The 20515-nt window shown below is 39.8% G+C and overlaps 1 protein-coding gene across 3 annotated transcripts in view; it reads left to right on the top strand.

The window, feature by feature from the left end:
* The window catches only part of PIP5K1B (phosphatidylinositol-4-phosphate 5-kinase type 1 beta), a 318123-nt gene that overhangs the window by 233294 nt on the left and 64314 nt on the right, over nucleotides 1-20515 (top strand). For all 3 annotated transcript variants that reach the window (XM_024734304.1, XM_024734306.1, XM_024734305.1), the window contains exon 13: nucleotides 7645-7789. In XM_024734304.1, coding sequence (XP_024590072.1) covers nucleotides 7645-7789 — 145 coding nt within the window. The remainder of the gene's footprint in view (nucleotides 1-7644; nucleotides 7790-20515) is intronic.

The raw sequence follows: 20515 nt of genomic DNA, 5'->3' as shown, positions 1-20515 counted from the left end.
GAGGGAGACTCAAGGGGGAGGAGATATGAGGATATATGTATATGTATAGCTGATTCACTTTGTTATAAAGCAGAAACTGACACACCATTGTAAAGCAATTATACTCCAATAAAGATGTTAAAAAGAAAAAAGTAATAGAAAGTGCATTCTGTTGTTTTTGGATAGAATGTCCTACTAATATCAGTTAAGTCCATCTTGTTTAATGTGTCATTTAAAGCTTGTTTTTCCTTATTTATTTTCATTTCAAATCCATTGATTAGCTCTAGTAGTTTTCCGGTAGCATCTTTAGGATTCTCTATGTATAGTACCATGTTATCTGCAAACAGTGACAGCTTTACTTCTTCTTTTCTGATGTGGATTCCTTTTATTCTTTCTCGTCTCTGATTGCTGTTCCTAAAACTTCCGAAACTATGTTGAATAGTAGTGGTGAGAGAGGACAACCTTGTCTTGTTCCTGATCTTAGTGGAAATGTTTGTGTTATTGTTGATTTCTGCTTTTATGGCTGTTAGCACTTGCCTTATGTATTGAGGTGCTCCTATGTTGGTTGCATAAATATTTACAATTGTTATATCTTCTTCTTGGATTGATCCCTTGATCATTATGTAGTGTCCTTCTTTGTCTCTTGTAATAGTCTTTATTTTAAAGTCTATTTTGTCTGATATGAGAATTGCTACTCCAGCTTCTTTTGATTTCCACTTGCATGGAATATCTTTTTCTGTTCCCTCACTTTCAGTCTGAATGTGTCCCTAGGCCTGAAGTGGGTCTCTTTCATATGTACGGGTCTTGTTTTTGTATCCATCCAGCCAGTCTATGTCTTGGTTGGAGCATTTAATCCATTTACATTTAAGGTAATTATTGATATGTATGTTACTATTACCATTTTCTGAATTGTTTTGGGTTTGTTATTGTAGGTCTTTTCCTTCTCTTGGTTACCTGCCTAGAGAAGTTCCTGTAGCATTTGTGGTAAAGCTGGTTTGGTAGTGCTGAATTCTCTTAGCTTTTTCTTGTCTGTAAAGGTTTTAATTTCTCCATCGAATCTGAATGAGGTCCTTGCTGGGTAGAGTAATCTTGGTTGTTGGTTTTTCCCTTTCATCACTTTAAATATGTCCTTTCACTCCCTTCTGTCTTGCAGAGTTTCTGCTGAAAGATCAGCTGTTACCTTATGGGGATTCCTTTGTATATGTGTTAGCTCTTCTCTAAATGTTTGATAGAATTCACCTATGAAGCCATCTGTTCCTGGGCTTTTGTTTGTTGGAAGATTTTCAATCACAGTCTCAATTGCAGTTATTGGTCTGTTTATATTTTCTATTTTTTCTTGGTTCAGTCTCGGAAGGTTGTGCCTTTCTAAGAAGTTGTCCATTTCTTCCAGGTTGTCTATTTTATTGGCTTTCATCATTGTTTGTTTGCTCTTTAGTTCTTCTAGACCCTTGTTAAACGTTTCTTGTATTTATTCTATTTCCAAGATTTTGGATCATCTTTACTGTCATTATTCTGAATTCTTTTTCAGGTAGACTGCCTATTTCCTCTTCATTTGTTTGGTCTGGTGGGTTTTTACCTTACTCTTTCATCTGCTGTGTGTTTCTCTGTCTTCTCATTTTGCTTCACTTACTTCGTTTGGGGTTTCCTTTTCACAGGCTGCAGGTTCGTAGTTCCCGTTGTTTTTGGTGTCTGTCCCCAGTGACTAACGTTGGTTCAGTGGGTTGTGTAGGCTTTCTGGTGGAGGGGCTAGTCCTTGTGTTCTGGTGGATGAGGCTGGATCTTGTCTTTCTGGTGGGCAGGACCACGTCCAGTGGTGTGTTTTGGGGTGTCTGTGACCTTATTATGATTTCAGGCATCCTCTCTGCTAATGGGTGGGGTTGTGTTCCTGTCTTGCTAGGTTCGCATAGGGTGTCCATCACTGTAGCTTGCTGGTCAACGAGTGTAGCTGGGTCTTAGTGTTGAGATGGAGATATCTGGGAGAGCTTTCGCTGCTTGATACTATGTACAGCAGGGAGGTCTCTGGTGGACCAGTGTCCTGAACTCGGCTCTCCCACCTCAGACGCACAGGCCTGATATCCGGCCAGAGCACCAAGACCCTGTCAGCCACACGGCTCAGAAGAAAAGGGAGAAGAAAAGAAAGAAATAAAATTATTAAAATAAAAAATTATTAAAAATTAAACAGTAATAAAAAAAGAAAATAAATAATGAAGGATCAACCAAACCAAAAACAAATCCACCAATGATAACAAGCGCTAAGAAGTATACTAAAAAAAAGAAAAAAGACAGAACCGTAGGACAAATGGTCAAAGCAAAGCTATACAGACAAAATCACCAAAAGAAGCATACACATACACACTCACAAAAAGAGAAAAAGGAAAAAAATATATATATCTATATTAAGAAAAAAAAGGAAGAGAGCAACCAAATCAATTAAAAAAACTATCAATGATAATAAACTCTAAATACTAAACTAAGATAAACATAAAACCAGAAACAAATTAGTTGCAGAAAGCAAACCCCAAGTCTACAGTTGCTCCCAAAGTCCACTGCCTTGATTTGGGGATGATTCATTGTCTATTCAGGTATTCCAGTGATGCAGGGTACATCAAGTTGATTTTGCAGATTTAATCCACTGCTCCTGAAACTGCTGGGGAAATTTCTCTTTCTCTTCCTTCTTCACACAGCTCCTGGGGTTCAGCTTTGGATTTGGGCCCGCCTCTGCGTGTAGGTTGCCTGAGGGCGTCTGTTCTTCACTCAGACAGGGCGGGGTTAAAGGAGCAGCTGATTCGGGGGCTCCGGCTCATTCAGGTCGGCGTGAGGGGTACAGATGCAGGGCGAGCGTGCGGCGGCAGAGGCTGGCGTGACATTGCAACAGCCTGAGGCGCACCGTGTGTTCTCCCGGGGAAGTTGTCTCTGGATCATGGGACCCTGGCAGTGGCGGGCTGCACAGGCTCCCAGTAGGAGAGGTGTGGATAGTGACCTGTACATGCACACAGGCTTCTTGGTGGCTCCAGTATTAGCCTTAGCATGTCATGCCCGTCTCTGGGGTCCACGCTGATAGCTACGGCTCACGCCTGTCTCTGGAGCTCGTTTAGGTGGTACTCTGAATCCCCTCTTCTCGCAGACCCCGAAACAATGGTCTCTTGCCTCTTCGGCAGGTCCAGACTTTTTCCCAGACTCCCTCCCGGCTAGCCGTGGCGCACTAACCCCCTGCAGGTTGTGTTCGCGCCGCCATCCCCAGTCCTCTCCCTGCGTTGCGACCGAAGCCCGAGCCTCAGCTCCCAGCCCCGCCCACCCCGGCGGGTGAGCAGACAAGCCTCTCGGGCTGGCGAGTGCTGGTCGGCACTGATCCTCTGTGCGGGAATCTCCCTGCTTTGCCCTCCGCACCCGTGATGCTGCGCTCTCCTCCGCGGCTCCGAAGCTTCCCCCCTCCGCCACCCACAGTCTCCACCCGCGAAGGGGCTTCCTAGTGTGTGGAAACCTTTTCTCCTTCACAGTTCCCTCCCACTGGTGCAGGTCCTGTCCCTATTCTTTGTCTCTGTTTTTCCTTTTTTCTTTAGCCCTACCCAGGTACATGGGGAGTTTCTTGCCTTTTGGGAGGTCTGAGGTCTTCTGCCAGCATTCAGTAGGTGTTCTGCAGGAGTTGTTCCACGTGTAGAAGTGTTTCTGATGTATTTGTGGGGAGGAAGGTGATCTCCATGTTTTACTCCTCCACCATCTTGAAGGTCTCTCCCCAGGTAGTATATTTTTAAGGTTTGGTTTTTCTGGCTGTTTGTTGCTACTGCATAGATCTCACATCTTTTTTTCTTCCCTTCTTACTTGCTAACTAGGACTTCTGGTAGAATGATGAATAGAAGTAGTGATTGTGGGCGGCCTTGCCTCATCCTGATTTTAAAGGGAATGCTTCTCATGTTTCACTGCTGAGAAAGAATTTTGCTGTATTTGATGCCCAGAATCAAGTCAAGAAAGTTTCTTTTTATTCCTAGTTTCTAAAGTTTTTATCAGGAATGAGTGTTGCATTTTATCAAATATTTTCCTCTATTGAGTTGATCATTTGGATTTTCTCTTCTAATCCTATAAGAGGAAGTGACATTTTAGATTTTATTATCAGTATATTATTTTGGGAATGCCAACATCTCCCGAAAATTTCTTTTATTTCCTGTAGAAGATTAGATCTCTTCTGGGCTTTTTCTTTTCCTCAGTCTTCAGAATAGTGTGTTCATCCTTTTCCCTTCTGCAGCACTTTTCCATATCTGCCATGTTGGGTTTCTTTCTCATCTTATAAACCAACTTTGATGCAGATTTGGTGATTTCAGCTGGAGTTACTGAATTGCCCTTGCTCCTCTCTCTGAGTTGATGGCTCCAGTTTCTGACAGGCATCCACCTCTTTCCCTAAACTTCCCTTGCATTGGCATCTCCCTACCACACTGCCTAATTTTCTAGGATACACTTATTTTTAAACTGTGATAGTTAAACTTTCAAATAGTGTGGTCAATATGACTTCTATCAGCTATACCTCAATAAAAATGTATATATTGCTTCTAAAGTTTAAGCCATGAGTCCAGTTGTTAATCTTAGGGTTAAGTATAATAAATACAGTACACAGCATCTAGAAAGTCTGGAAACGTAGGAAGCAGTGCACAAATTATGCTTTTTTCAGCTGAGCTATTGGACTCATTGCTTTAGATCTAAAGGTACTTCACCAGAAAAAGTCTCTGAAGGTTGAATAAAAACCTATGGAGCATATTCTTTGAAACTGTTAACGTACTATTTTTAAATGAGTTTATCTTGACAATTCTCTGCATCTACAAAGTTTGCTGCAAGGTTCGGCCTTTCTATAATGCTCTATACTTGGGGACTTCCCCTTTCGTAATGCACCAAGTCATTACCAACTTTCCCTCCAGTTTTTAATCATTTGTTTTCTATCATTCTCAGTATGTCTGGGTTGTATTAGTCTCCTTTTGCCATGTGACAAATTACCAGAAAGTTAGTTAGCAGCTTATTATAACCTCCATTTATTAGCTCACAGTTCTATAAGTCAGAAGACTAGCAAGGCTTACCTGCGTTCTCCGACACAGCTTTTCAGGGTCTCAAAAACTGGGATCAAGGTGTCAGCTGGCTGAGTTCTCATCTGGTGTTTCTGGAGAAGAATCCTCCCCCAGGCTCATCCTGTTGTTGGCAGAATTCACTTCCTTGCAGTTGTAGAGCTGAAGTCCTATGTCATTGCTGTCTAACAGCTGTGGGCCAGGCTCAGCCCCTAGAGAGCATCCTCATTTCTTGCCATGCAGCCCCCCTCCATCTTCAGACAGAGAATTTCTTGCAGGTCAATCCCCCTTACACTCGGAATCTCTGCCATCACCATCTCTGACCTCTAGACACAAATTTAAAGGGCTCACGTGACTAGGCCAAGCTCACCTGAATAACCTTCCCTTTGACTAACTCAGAGTTAACTGATTAGTGGCCTTAATTACATCTGCAAGATTCCTTTTGCCACATAAGATAATCACAGGAGTAAAACCTCATCCTTCTCACAGCTTCCACCCACACTCAAAGGGAGATTATACAAGGGTGCAGGTCATTGAGAGTCATCCTAGGATTCTGCCCACCACACTAGTTATTTTTAAAAAACTGAAGAGTATGGGCACATAAGGGAACAGTTCTCTACTTCAAAGAACTGCTCCTAAGGGTCAGCCACCCAGTGTTTGGGTGCTGTCTGACCTGGGCCTGAGTCACTGGACAGGTAGTGTGTTTCTGTATTGTGTCACTCAGCGAGCCCCTGGTTTATGAAATCAGGCTGAGAATGCCCAAGACCTGAGTCTGCATTAGCTGTTCTCAGTCTAGCTCTATCTGCCTTATATTTAGTAGTGATTCATTGGAATCTGATGTGAGGTTATTTTTCAGATTCAGTTTTCTATGTTACTGAGAGTTTTCATATTTTTCTCTGTATTTAATGAGAAGGTGGGATCAAGTATATATATTTTTTTTTGGGGGGGGATCAAGTATATTGAAGACTGCTAGCCAACTGTCGTATGGAAGCCTTTCTGATTTTTGCATGTTGAGCATGTTGTCACTTGTGTTTTTGTATGATTATCATCTGTTATTCATCATGGCAGTTCTTTATTTTGATCTGAATCGGATGCAGAGCTGCAGCATCTCATACATTTTAATGTGTGTCTGGATTCCTAGTCCAGAGTCCAGGCCTTCTGTGCTTGCCCCCGTCTCCCTCCATGCCTCACCCCACCTCTCCATCTATATCCCTCCAAGTCCAAAATCCAAACCTCACACTCACATGATAGTGCCTATTAGGATCAATTTCCATTCGTTCACTTCCTGACAGTACATAATTTTGAGCCTATTGTGCCTATAAAGGAATACAAGAAACACTGTAAGGTTATATTGTATTTATTATCATCTGTTTTAGTTTAGTTTGGGGAAGTGATTAAAAAGAATCCACAGTACAGCGTGGTGACACGAGCTAATAATACTGCATGGCATATTTGAAAGTTGCTAAGAGAGGAGATCTTAAAAATGCTCATCACCAGAGAAAAATGCTGAACTGTGGTGATAGGACGTTAATTCAACTTACTGTGATGATCAGTTCACAATATATACATAAATCTAATCACAAAGTTGTATACCGTAAGACTAATACATTGTTATAGGTCAGCTATAGTTCCATAAAGTTATATAATATCTCCACTGGTGAAAAATAAATCAGCTTGAGCCCAACTATAGAACTTTAAAGACAGGATTTATCCACAGCGTTCTATCTCTGGGAACGTGCATGTCTCTTTTTAAAGGAGCTCTGTTCTTTGTGGCTGGACCTTTAAACAAAATACTATCTCTGACAAGCTAAGCAATCATGAATGTGAATTTGTCCAAAGTTTAGGATAGGATGATTAAAAATGATCCAGAAAAAAAAAAAAAAGATCCAGATTCAACTCTCAAAAAAAAAAAAATCCACATAGAGAGAGTAGGCTGGGTCACTGCTCAGCCTTGACTGTTCCACTTTCCTGATGAGGGAGGGCTCTTGCATAAGTATTTTCATAGGTACCTACATTTTAAAGAAAAATAAGAGTTTTCTCATTTTTAAAAAGGCAGGCTTGCTGTTAGAATATAATGTCAAGAAGAGCTGTGGATAATATTCAAAGATGTATGTGGGCTCAAACAGTGTTAAGGTATAGCTGGCTGTTAGTCTGTGAAGCATTTTTTTCTTGGCTGTTAACAAGTCTGAGTTCTTAGATCTGCACTGAGAATCACAGATATGGGCATAGCCTCGGGAGAGGAAAGCAAGTTCACTGTCTGTTTATACATTTGCCAATCATCCTTTTAATCTCTGTCGAATTATCTCCTTAAGCTCCTAGGAGCTTTTTATGTCATCTTTCAAGAAACAGTAAATCACTTTATTAGGTTTTTAAAAGAACATTCATAATGGCATTTCCATAAGCCATTTTGTAAATTAATGCAATTTCCTTTCTGTTTTACCTGTTTGCAAGAAGCTATTTTACATTTCTGCTGTAGTTCAAAAGAGCACAGTTATTTCGTAATTTAATTTGCAGCCTGGTATGTAGAATGAATGCCTTTGACTCATTTAAATTATTATATACACTAAAGCAGCATTTCTTACCGAGATTCATGAGTGTTTGTTTGCTTTTTGTCACCCAGCATTGGGATCCCGGCACAGGCCAGACCTGGTGCCTAGCACTCCATCGCTGTTTGAAGCTGCTTCCTTGGCGACCACAATTTCATCTTCTTCCTTGTACGTCAATGAACATTATCCACACGACAGGACCACGCTTTATTCAAGCAGGTAATACTTAGTGCAATCAAACTACCAGTCGGCTATTACCACACTAACATCACAGCTAGGCAGTATCTCTGAATGAGAACAAGTCATCCCTAACAACCAGGATGGGACCGTCGCCTGCCCTGTAAGAGAAAGAGAGAAAATGCTGGATATTTACTGTGACAGGAGGGAAAACCCTCCTGATTTTTCTGTACAGTTAATCATTATGTCCTGTAGAAACTATGTACTTTGTGGAAGAAGATGAATCTTTCATCATTTTTATTTTAATAATCGTATGAGTGGATTTTTTAAGCAAGCACTCCTGGTTAATGTTTACACAGATAGCTACAAAGTATCTGAATATTTTCTTTTGGTATGAGTGACCTTAGTAACTGCTGACAGAATAACAGCCCCCGCAGTTTGTGCACAGCCTAATCCCTGGTATCTGTGATGCTGTTACCTTATAGAGCAAAAGGGACTTTTTTTTTTTTAATTTTTTTAACATCTTTATTGGAGTATAATTGCTTTGCAATGTTGTGTTAGTTTCTGCTGCATATCAAAGTGAATCAGCTGTACGTATACATATATCCCCATATCCCCTCCCTCTCGTGCCTCCCTCTGTCCCACCCTCTCTGTCCCACCCCTCTAGGTGGTCACAAAGCACCTAGCTGATCTCCCTGTGCTATGCAGCTGCTTCCCACTAGCTATCTGTTTTACATTTGGTAGTGTATATATGTCCATGCCACTCTCTCACTTTGTCCCAGCTTACCCTTCCCCCTCCCCGTGGCCTCAAGTCCATTATCTACATCTGCGTCTTTATTCCTGTCCTGCCCCTGGGTTCTTCAGAACCCTATTTTTTTTCTTTTTAGATTCCATATATATGTGTTAGCATACGGTATTTGTTTTTCTCTCTCTGACTTACTTCACTCTGTATGACAGACTCTAGGTCTATCCACCTCACTACAAATAACTCAGTTGCGTTTCTTTTTATGGCTGAGTAATATTCCATTGTATATATGTGCCACATCTTCTTTATCCATTCGTCTGTCGATGGACACTTAGGTTGTTTCCATGTCCTGGCTATTGTAAATAGAGCTGCAATGAACATTGTGGTACATGACTCTTTTTGAATTATGGTTTTCTCAGGGTATATGCCCAATAGTGGGATTGCTGGGTCACATGGTAGTTCTGTTTTTAGCTTTTTAAGGTAACTCCATACTGTTCTCCATAGTGGTTGTATCAATTTCCATTCCCACCAACAGTGCAAGAGGGTTCCCTTTTCTCCACACCCTCTCCAGCATTTACTGTTTATAGATTTTCTGATGATGGCCATTCTGACTGGTGTGAGATGATACCTCATTGTAGTTTTGATTTGCATTTCTCTAATGATTATTGATGTTGAGCATCCTTTCATGTGTTTGTTGGCAATCTGTATATCTTCTTTGGAGAAATGTCTATTTAGGTCTTCCATCCATTTTTGGATTGAGTTGTTTGTTTTTTGATATTGAGCTGCATGAGCTGCTTGTAAATTTTGGAGATTCATCCTTTGTCAGTTGCTTCATTGGCAAATATTTTGTCCCATTCTGAGGGTTGTCTTTTTGTCTTGTTTATGGTTTCCTTTGCTGTGCAAAAGCTTTGAAGTTTCATTAGGTCCCATTTGTTTATTTTTGTTTTTATTTACATTTCTCTAGGAAGTGGGTCAAAAAGGTTCTTGCTGTGATTTATGTCACAGTGTGTTCTGCCTATGTTTTCCTCTAATAGTTTTATAGTGTCTGGCCTTACACTTAGGTCTTGAATCCATTTTGAGTTTATTTTTGTGTATGGTGTTAGGGAGTGTTCTAGTTTCATTCTTTTACACGTAGCTGTCCAGTTTTCCCAGTACCACTTATTGAAGAGGCTGTCGCAAAGGGGGCTTTGCCATTATGACTGAGTTAAAGGTCTGGAGATGGGAGGAGTATCCTGAATTATGCAGATAGGCCCAATGTAATCACAGGGTCCTTGTCAGAGGAAGTCAGGAAGATTAGAGTCAGAGAAGGAGATGTGATGGCAGAAGCAGAGGTCAGAGAGAGAAAAGATTTGAAGATGCTACACTGTTGGCTTTGAAGGTGGAGGACGGGGCATGAGTCAAGGAATGCAGGCAGAGTCTAAATGCCAAAACAGGCAAGGAAACAGATTCTCCCTTAGAGCACCCACAAAGGAACACAGTTCTTCCAACCCCTTGAATTCTAGGACTCCTAACTGCCAGAGCTATAAAATAATAAATTGGACTTATTTTAAGACATTAAGCTTATGACAATTTGTCACAGCAGCAATAGGAAACTAATACAGGGACTCTCAAACATTTAAAGTGAATTTGAATATTGGGGAGGGGTACTGAAGTTTCTTAGATAGAAAGTTAATTTGTTATTATTATTTTTTTAACAAAATATTCTCAAACATTGGTTCTCGTAATAGAAAGTACCTCTACAAAGAGGTCACAACGTTGTGGGATTAGCTATTTTTTCTGTGTTTATATATGCACTTTTGTAACTAGCTTCAATTACAGGTCAGGGATAACTATGTATACTTTGTCGAAAATTATCTGTTAAATGTTGAACTGGTTCTTGTCATAATTCAGCTCTCAAGAATCAAGATCAAATTTGTGCAGGTGAAATGTTTTTTATACTGTAAGTCATTTCCCCCTGCACCCTAGCAACTTGGTTCACTTCCAGAAAGAGGACTCAATATGGTAGATTCATTTTTAATGTGTGCATATTTATAAATTCTAGCTTGGTTTTTTGGCAAGTTAAGTTTTGGTAGTTGGAGGTTCTAGAAATTCTCTTTTTGTTGCTGTTGCCTTCTCTCTTGGCTAGATACAGGTTAGGTGGTAGCAGGTGAGACAGCCCATCTAGGTCTAGAGAAAAGGAGCAAATGACAAGGTGAATCACAAATCTTGGCTGGGCTTCTGTTTGGATAGCTCTGCTGTAGGACCAGCAAATAAGGCTCCATTGTAAATTATTCAACTCACCTGAACTGTAAAAGTAATTTGGTTAGCTTCCTCAAATTAGAAGAATTTGAAGGGACTTATACCTAAAACGAATGTGTACTTTGAATGTTCAAGTTTGTTCTGTAAATTTGTCAAGCAACAGTTTTTGCTATCTGTACGGTACAGCTGAAGGCAGTTGTTTTGCTCTCAAATATAAATAGCAGCTCGAAAGATGGCTGGAAAGTTGCAGGAAATGCTTTGCAAGGTCAAAAACAATTCTCATGTGAAGCTGCGGTGGTTTCTTACCATTTGCTACTATTCTCATTATCAGGGCAGATAGTTGGATATGTATTAAATTATTTACTAGAATTTTCAGCACAAAAATAAAAGGGTTTTGTTTGTTTGTTTTTGGTGGCAGTGGTTTTGACTAAGTATTCGGTCTCTTGGCCAGAGGTATTCAACTCTTGGGTATTCATAAGGTTCCTTCAGGATCTGAATCAGAGTTCCTTCTGACTCCCAATCCTTTCTGGCCAGCTTGGGAGCAAGCTACCTCTGCATGCTCCAGGGCTATGGTATAACTCTTGGTACTTTTATTTATGCTGACAGTGGTTAACATGTGTATTTAGATGGGAAAAGCATCAGTGTTATCTATGATATTTCTGCCCCCCCCCCTTTTTTTTTGAAGAGAATTGTTTGAAATAAATCTTCTGTGGCATTGTGTCTCCAAATTGCGATTTGATATCTTATATTAAGCTATCCATCCGGGTTCAGTTGCAAAAACAAGAAACCACTCTATCTTAAGCAGAAAGGGATTTGATACAGGGAATTCACAAAGTCTTTAAAAAGGCTTGGGAAGTGGGCTCTGGGCTGAACATCAGAAAACCACGCCAGCTACACACCACTGAGCTGGCCCACCAGCAGCCTTTGTCACAATCAAGTGGGTGTTCTTCCAAAGGAATGCAAGCCAAAGAAAAGCATGTTGTGAACCTAGAATTTTTTTTTCGTAGAGTGCTATACAATTTATTTATTTATTTATTTACTTACTTACTTATTTATTATGTTATCTAGTTTACACATATTAGTGTATATATATGTGAATCCCAATCTCCCAGTTCATCCACCACCACCACCCGCCCTCTTTCCCCCCTTGGTGTCCATACATTTTTTCTCTACATCTGTGTCTCTATTTCTGCCTTGCAAACCAGTTCATCTGTACCATTTCTCTAGATTCCACGTATATGCATTAATATACGATATTTGTTTTTCTCTTTCTGACTTACTTCACTCTGTATGACAGTCTCTAGGTCCATCTACGTCTCTACAGATGACCCAGTTTCGTTCCTTTTTATGGCTGAGTAATATTCTATTGTATATATGTACCACTTCTTCTTTATCCATTCATCTGTCGATGGGCATTTAGGTTGCTTCCATGACCTGGCTATTGTAAATAGTGCTGCAGTGAACATTGGGGTGCATGTGTCTTTTTGAACTATGGTTTTCTCTGGGAATATGCCCAGTAGTGGGTTTGCTGGGTCATATGGTAATTCTATTTTTAGTTTTTTAAGGACCCTCCATACTGGCTGTATCAATTTACATTCCCACCAACAGTGCAAGAAGGTTCCCTTTTCTCCACACCCTCTCCAGCATTTGTTGTTTGTAGATTTTCTGATGATGCCCATTCTAACTGGTGTGAGGTGATACCTCATTGTAGTTTTGATTTGCATTTCTCTAATAATTAGTGATGTTGAGCAGCTTTTCATGTGCCTCTTGGCCATCTGTATGTCTTCTTTGGATAAATGTCTATTTAGATCTTCTGCCCATTTTTTAATTGGGTTGTTTGTTTTTTTTAATATTGAGCTGCATGACCTGTTTATATATTTTGGAGAGTAATTCTTTGTCCATTGATTCATTTGCAAATATTTTCATCCATTCTGAGGGTTGTCTTTTTTTCTTGTTTATGGTTTCCTTTGCTGTGCAAAATCTTTTAAGTTTCATTAAGTCCCATATGTTTTTTGGGTTTTTTTCCATTACTCTAGGAGGTGGGTAGAAAAGATCTTGCTGTGATTTATGTCAAAGAGTCTTCTTCCTATGTTTTCCTCTAAGAGTTTTATAGTGCCTGGTCTTACATTTACATCTTTAATCCATATTGTGTTTATTTTTGTGTGTGGTGTTAGGGAATGTTGTGATTTCATTCTTTTACATGTAGCTGTCCAGTTTTCCCAGCACCACTTATTGAAGAGACTGTCCTTTCTCCATTTTATTTCCTTGCCTCCTTTGTCATAGATTAGTTGACCATAGATGTGTGGGTTTATCTCTGGACTTTCTATCCTGTTCCATTGATCTATATTTCTGTTTTTGTGCCAGTACCATATTGTCTTGATTACTGTAGCTTTGTAGTATAATCTGAAGTCAGGGAGTCTGATTCTTCCAGCTCCATTTTTTTCCCTCAAGATTGCTTTGGTTATTCGGGGTCTTTTGTGTCTCCATACAAATTTTAAGATTTTTTGTTCTACTTCTGTAAAAAATGCCACTGGTAATTTCTTAGGGATTGCGTTGAATCTGTAGATTGCTTTGGGAGGTATAGTCATTTTCACAATATTGATTCTTCCAGTCCAAGAACATGGTGTATCTCTCCATCTATTTGTGTCATGTTTGATTTCTTTCATCATCAGACAGGTCTTTTGTCTCCTTAGGTAGGTTTATTTATAGGTATTTTATTCTTTTTGTTGCCATGGTGAATGGGATTGTTTCCTTAATCTCTCGTTCTGACCTTTCATTGTTAGTGTATAGGAATGCAAGAGATTTCTGCACATTAATTTTGTACCTTGCAACTTTATCAAATTCATTGATTAGCTCTAGTAGTTTTCTTGTGGCATCTTTAGGATTATCTATGTATAGTATCATGTCATCTGCGAACAGTGACAGTTTTACTTCTTCTTTTCCAATTTGTATTCCTTTTATTTCTTTTTCTTCTCTGATTGCCATGGCTAGGACTTCCAAAACTATGTTGAATAATAGTGGTGAGAGTGGACATCCTTGTCTTGTTCCTGATCTAAGAGGAAATGCTTTCAGTTTTTCACCGTTGAGAATGATGTTAGGTGTGCGTTTGTCATATATGGCCTTTAGTATATTGAGGTAGGTTCCCTCTATGCCCATTTTCTGGAGAGTGTTTATCATAAATCAGTGTTGAATTTTGTCAGAAGCTTTTTCTGTATCTATTTAGACGATCATATGGTTTTCATTCTTCAATTTGTTAATATGGTGTATCACATTGGTTGATTGCATATATTGAGAATCCATGTAATCTTGGTTGTAGGTTCTTCCCTTTTATCACTTTAAATATATCATTCCACTCCCTTCTAGCTTGTAGAGTTTCTGCTGAGAAATCAGCTGTTAACCTTATGGGAGTTCCCTTGTATGTTATTTGTCATTTTTCCTTTGTTGCTTTTAAAAATTTTTTCTTTGTCTTTAATTTTTGTCAGTTTGATTACTATGTGTCTTTGTGTGTTTCTCCTTGGGTTTATCCTGCCTGGGACTGTCTTCAGTTCCTGGACTTGGGTGGCTACTTCCTTTCCCTTGTCAGGGAAGTTTTCAACTATAATCTCTTCCTATATTTTCTCAGTTCCTTTCTCTCTCTCTTCTCCTTCTTGGACCCCTATAATTTGACTGTTGGGGCATTTAATGTTGTTCCAGAGGGTGCTTAGGCTGTCTTCATTTGTTTTCATTCTTTTTTCTTTCTTCTGTTCTGAGGCAGTGATTTCCACCATCTGTCTTCCAGGTCACTTATCCATTCTTCTGCCTCAGTTATTCTGCTATTGATTCCTTCTAGTGTATTTTTCATTTCAGTTATTGTATTGTTCATCTCTGTTTGTTTGTTCTTTAATTCTTCTAGGTCTTTGTTAAACATTTCTTGCATCTTCTCTATCTTTGCCTTCATTCTTTTTCCGAGTTCCTGGATCATCTTCACTATCATTATTCTGAATTGTTTTTCTGGAAGGTTGCCTATCTCCACTTCATGTAGTTGTTTTTCTGGTGTTTTATCTTGTTCCTTCATCTGGTACATAGTCTTCTGCCTTTTCATTTTGTCTGTCTTTCGGTGAATGTGGTTTTCATTCCACAAGCTGCAGGATTGTAGTTCTTTTTGCTTCTGCTGTCTGCCCTCTGGAGTGAACCTAGAATGCTTTAAAAGAAGCTAACATTTTAAAATCATATTGTTTCACTACAATGCCCAGATCCTTTTGAAAAATCACTAGCTTTGGCACCACTTGGCTCCATTGCTTCCTGGCATTTATCTGCTGGAGGGGAGAAGCATGGACCCTCCAGGTCAGCAACCTCTGCTTTGTTCACCTCTGCTCTTGCCTGCCTGCTCCTGTGGGCATCTCTGCTTTTAGCCTTAATGTATAAGAGAAGCCAAAGACATACCTTGGATCTTAATGACTGCCTTATGGAAATCATAAGGAAAAGGTGGGAAAAAAGCACAGACGTGCTAAAGAACCCTGAAGAGAAGTTATGGCAAGCGAACCCCTGGGAATCCATATCCCTACTTCCCTCCCCACCATACCCACCCCTAATTATTCAACAGGAAAACCTTACCAGAAAACTGAAAAGAAGTTGTCATATTTTGTTCCTACCATTTTTTCCTTTAGAGCCCTCCTAGTCCTACGTGGTATCTCTTGAGGTAATACATAGACAATATTCTAAGTCTCATGTGGCCCGCTAAGGTTTAAGACCTAATCCAGATAGCCTGGAAAGAAAACTGATGTTATAATTCACGTGTTAGGTTTTTCTCTTCCTTTATCTCTGAATCATTTTTCTGTTAAGGCAGAGTGGTCTGTTTTCCCACTTTGCATTATACTAAACATATCTGCACTTAAATACGCTGTAGATACTTCAGCTAGTGGTTGTCATTCTGTCAGTCTTTTCAGAATCCTTAAGTTTGAAAAGTGTCAGTTAGTGCCTGGTTGTCTCCACACCTAAATTATATACCGCAATGGGAAGCTGCTGTCTCTTAGAATTATTCCTTTTTTAAAATGATTATTGTTTGTGACTTCAAAAACCCCAATTGCAATTTATTCTTTTTTTTTTTTTAAGTGTACTCCAAAAATTGACTAGGAAGCAAAGAAAAAAATAGTATCATTTTTTAAAGTATATATTTGACCTGTTTACTGGGGGTACATATTTTCAAGTTCTGCTCAACAGTGCTATGTTAGAGCATGCAATTCACAGGAATAAAAAGAAACTATTGTGGATTCTTGCTTCCCTTTCAAATAGTGGGATTTATATTCTGAAGTTTTTATTCTTAAATTTTTCTTTCCTAATAATAATTCTGTCCTTTGAAAGGAGGTATAAATTGAGCACTAAGAAATGCAGAGGCAAATGTGTTCTATCTCAAAGTTAAGAACAAGTTAGTTTAATGTTGTGGAAATTGGTTACACACATGAATATTAATTCTTTTTTGTGATTTCCTGCACAGTTGGTAGCAAAGCTGAAGCTTTGATTATGCATAGGTATAGAAAACCCTACTGCATTCCAATATATTTATCCTTTCCCCATTAAAGGTGCCTTTTCCAACATCACCACTCTGTCTAGTTTCATGTTTTGCTAGTGGCTATTTCTAATAGTTGACTCATCCTGAAGACATTTGATGTATTGTGAGAAGGGCAGATAGGTCAGAGGAAAACCACTGGTCATTTGCCCATAGAGGGACAGCTGACAAAGGCTCCCTAAATGATGGGTCCAACATTCTAGACCTCAGAGGCTGCCTCAGTGGTTCCAAGCAAAGTTCTGTGCCGCTTTCTTCCTGCCTGTAGAGTATGGCAAACGTAGGAGAGGGTGGAACCATTGCCTCCAGCTAAAGGTACCTCCCCACAAATTGCTTACCACTCAAAGTTAAAGACATACAAGTAGAGCCATCCCAAAGAATATTAGAGACCCATTATCTTACAGATGTGTCTAAAAGATAAGGAAAGAGAAATGCAGAGACATGCATTATGTGACATATCCAAGGTCACATAGCCTGCTAATAGGATTTAAACTGTCACACAGGTCTCTGGGGTCCAAGCCTCATGTTCTTTCCACTGTACCACCCCTTTCATCATGGTCTCCAAAGACTTCTGGTCTTATCCTTGATGTGTGTGTTATGCACAGATGGTCAATTGGCTGATTTTTTTCCTAATGTGAATTCTGGCCCTGTGTTTGAGCCGTTTTTTGCTATTTAATAACTATAGTATTTCCAGTAGGCAAAGTGCTGTGCTTATGTTAACATCTACCTATGATGTTTATTCTAGAAGTCATTGGGCTAAGTTTGCTTACTAAAAACGTGGTAACTATGGGAACTTCTCTGTCATAGTACTAGTCATACTTCAAATCGCCAATAAGAATCCAATAACAACTACAAAAACAGCTAATTATTGGACCTTAGTAAGGGTCTGTGTTAAGTTCTTAACATGGGATCAAGTCACTCAATTCTCACAGCAACCCTATAAGGTCATTATCTTCGTTATCTCCAGTTTACGGATGGGAGTTGCTTAGCAACATTAGCTAACTTTCCTGGGGTCAAATGGCTAAAAAGTACAGCCATGATTTCCATGCACAGCATTGACAGAGAATATCAGGCACGAGCCTCAGCCATTCAACAGCTGCCCTCGTCCATATCATCACGTCTCAGACAAGATGGCTTTTAGATGATGCTTTTAATGGAAATTCAGTAACATCCACACAAGTTCTCTTCTTTCTTACCCGTTTTGCCTTTTCTTTTTCCATGTGATTTTGAGTTAAGGTTTTTCATTTCAAAGATGTTAGATTCTTAGTGTTCAAACACTAAAAATGTGACATTAAGTTAAATTCATAAGAAACCTAAAATAACTATTTCCTTACGTTTTTATTTTCCAGCTCTACAGGTTGACTCCAAATTGTTACATGATCATAGAGAAGAGACTTATTTTTGAATTGAAATATAGTTGATTTGTAATTCTATATTAGTTTCAGGTATACTACCTAGTGATTCAGTATTTTTATAGATTATACTCCATTCAAAGTTCTTATAAAATATTAACCAGATTGCCTGTGCTGTACAATATAACCTTGTTGCTTATTTATTTTCTACATGGTAGTTTGTATCTCTTAATCTCCTACCCCTATCTTGCCCCTCCCCCCTTCCCTCTCCCCACTGGTAATCACTAGTTTGTTCTCTGTATCTGTGAATATGTTTCTGTTTTTGTTATATTCATTCATTTGTTTTATTTTTTAGATTTCACATGTAAGTGATAACATACAATATTTGTCTTTCTCTGACTTATTTCGCTAGGCATAATACCCTCTACGTAATACCCATTACATTGTTGTAAATGGCAGAATTTCATTGAGAAGAGACTTTTGTTAGGTATGTTTCTGCTTGATTTAGGAAATCCCATATCCTCTGTTGACATAGTAAGGTTAAAAGGAAGCTTCATTACTTACAAAATGAAGGGAGAAGAAAGTTGGGTGCAAGAACTTGCTAGTAATTCCAGTTCTCTAACCATAACCTCCAGGGACGGCCAGCACGTGCCTGCAGTATCTGCTGTGGCCACGGCAGCTCCCTGCCATACCCAGATGCCAGCTGGGGGCTCTGCCAGCCCCTTGAAAGGTCTCTGCAACCCTCCTGTTGATGCTGAATTTTGAATCTGACCTCTCCAGACTCTGTGCTTTTATGCTTCTTCTTCTGAATACTCCTACCTGCAGACAGACCTCCTTGACCCCTCCAGCCCCGGCCAGGTTTTTCTCTTTCACTTTGACTATTATAAATCATCAGTTAGGGCATTAGTCCTCAAACTGCCACTTCTAGCTATCGAACATTGGGCAAGTCACTTTACCTTTGTGTGCCTCGGTTCTTCATTAATAAAATACGGATTATGATGCTACCGCCCCAGAGCGTTGTTAGAAAGATTAAATGAAATAATAATTAGAAAGCACTTATGCCTCTTGGCACATAGTAAGCAGCCTCAAAATACTTGTTAAAATAATCAAGTGATTCCAGACCCTAACACCTTGTAGCTTCCCCGTAAGTCCCACTGTAAGGGGCAAGATATAGTTGTTTTTGGCAAAAAGCCCTCATGGAGTACTTTATTAGTCAGAGTTCTGTCAAGGAAACAGAAAACACATTTGGAACTTCAAAGAATTTAGGCAAGGGAATTGGTTACAGAGCATGGGAGGCTGGAAGAGTGAAAGGAGGGAGTTGCAGAAACCCAGGTAAATCACTAACTGCAGGAAGCAGCTCCTAGCCGGAGCCCTACCATGTCACCAGAACCTAGACTCATGAAGGAGGGCCCCACGTGGGGACCAGATGCCCCCTTAGGAGCAGGGACAATGGAGGAGGACGTCACCTAAAGAGCTGGGATAGTGGCAGGGACAAAACCGGCTCCAAAGACATCGTCCAAAGAAGGAAGGAAAAAAAATAAGAGAAGAGACCCTTCTCTCTTCCACCCACCCCGCTTCCTTACAGTGTCCTCAACTGGCAGAACCTGTCCAAGGAGCCTGAGGAATGTGGTTTGCCCAGCATTGCAAAGGAGACTTGAGACAGCATATAAATAACAACCAGAGCACACAGAGCAAAAACTTAGGTAGAATTAAAGGTCTTTCACAAAAAAGAATTACAAAGATCAAAGCTTCACAGAGATGGTGTGTGCATGCAAGAGCAAGAATCGGTCTAGACTCTTATAAAAGGAATCATAGAGTCAATTTAGTAGTATGCCAAGGTAATAATGGAATGTAAGGTCGCCGTAATTTTTTTCAATACTATGTGCAAGTAGAGACTCTGATATTTACCAACAAGTCTGTCTGACAGCCAATAACACTTTCCCTGGTACTGTGCTAGAGTAGATGCTGGTTATAAATACTCATAGAAATGTCTTAGCTAATTCCAGGCACATGGGATAGATAAAAAGGTTCTTCAGCTCAGGAATTCCACAAAGAGGTTTGTAAGCCTGGGAAATCCAGGTGATAGAGCAGCTGATATAATTTGGAGGCAAGATAGCCATCACCCATGCCCTAACAAAGCACTTTATTGCCAAGACCCCAGCCTACCCCATCTCATCAACTGAATAAAACTCAGTTCAGAGCAAACACACTTTTGGCTGGTGGAGAGGTGTGATGTCACGTCCATACTCCTTAGAGTGAAGAGGAGGATTTAGTCAACTTTTCTCTTGTGTCAGGAAACTAGGTCACCAAGAAAATGATGATACGTGTTTGGGGGAGAATTATACTCCTCAGAATCCTGAAGCAGAAGCCTGCTTTGTTACCCAGTCTCCCAAGAGAAGAATATCTCATTTTAGAAATTAGGACCTTTTTAGGCATGCTGGGACTACAGACGAACCTAAGAGCCATGTCATATCTTTCTCCAGTTGTGACTGGGGCACCTGCAGAGAAAATTGGAGCCTGATAGCAGCTTCATTATATGCCTGTTAGTTTAGCTTCCCCTCCTCAAACCCAGGCCTTTTTTTTTTTGGCAAAAAAACCCCCAGATTTACATCATATAGTCTACACCTGGATCCTGAGTTTGATTTTGATTCTCCGATACACCTAATATACACAAAATAACAAACCTCATTTTTTCCAAGGCTAGCAGGAAGTGGATCCCCAGCATCCTGTGTTAAATCCTTCTGTTATGTGTGGAATTATCTCCACAGTAGCCAGCTTTATCTCCCTGTAACTTAGATGACTTGTGCTTTGGGGTAAAGCTTTCACCCTGGAAGTCCACAAATGTGAACCTGCTGCTGAGGACTCATTAATTTTGGAGAAACTAACGGACC

This window comes from Neophocaena asiaeorientalis, unplaced genomic scaffold (assembly GCF_003031525.2).
Source record: "Neophocaena asiaeorientalis asiaeorientalis breed wild unplaced genomic scaffold, Neophocaena_asiaeorientalis_V1.1 scaffold256, whole genome shotgun sequence".
NCBI lineage: Eukaryota > Metazoa > Chordata > Mammalia > Artiodactyla > Phocoenidae > Neophocaena > Neophocaena asiaeorientalis.
Note: the sequence above shows the minus strand (reverse complement) of the source record. Positions and strands in the feature narration are given on the sequence as shown.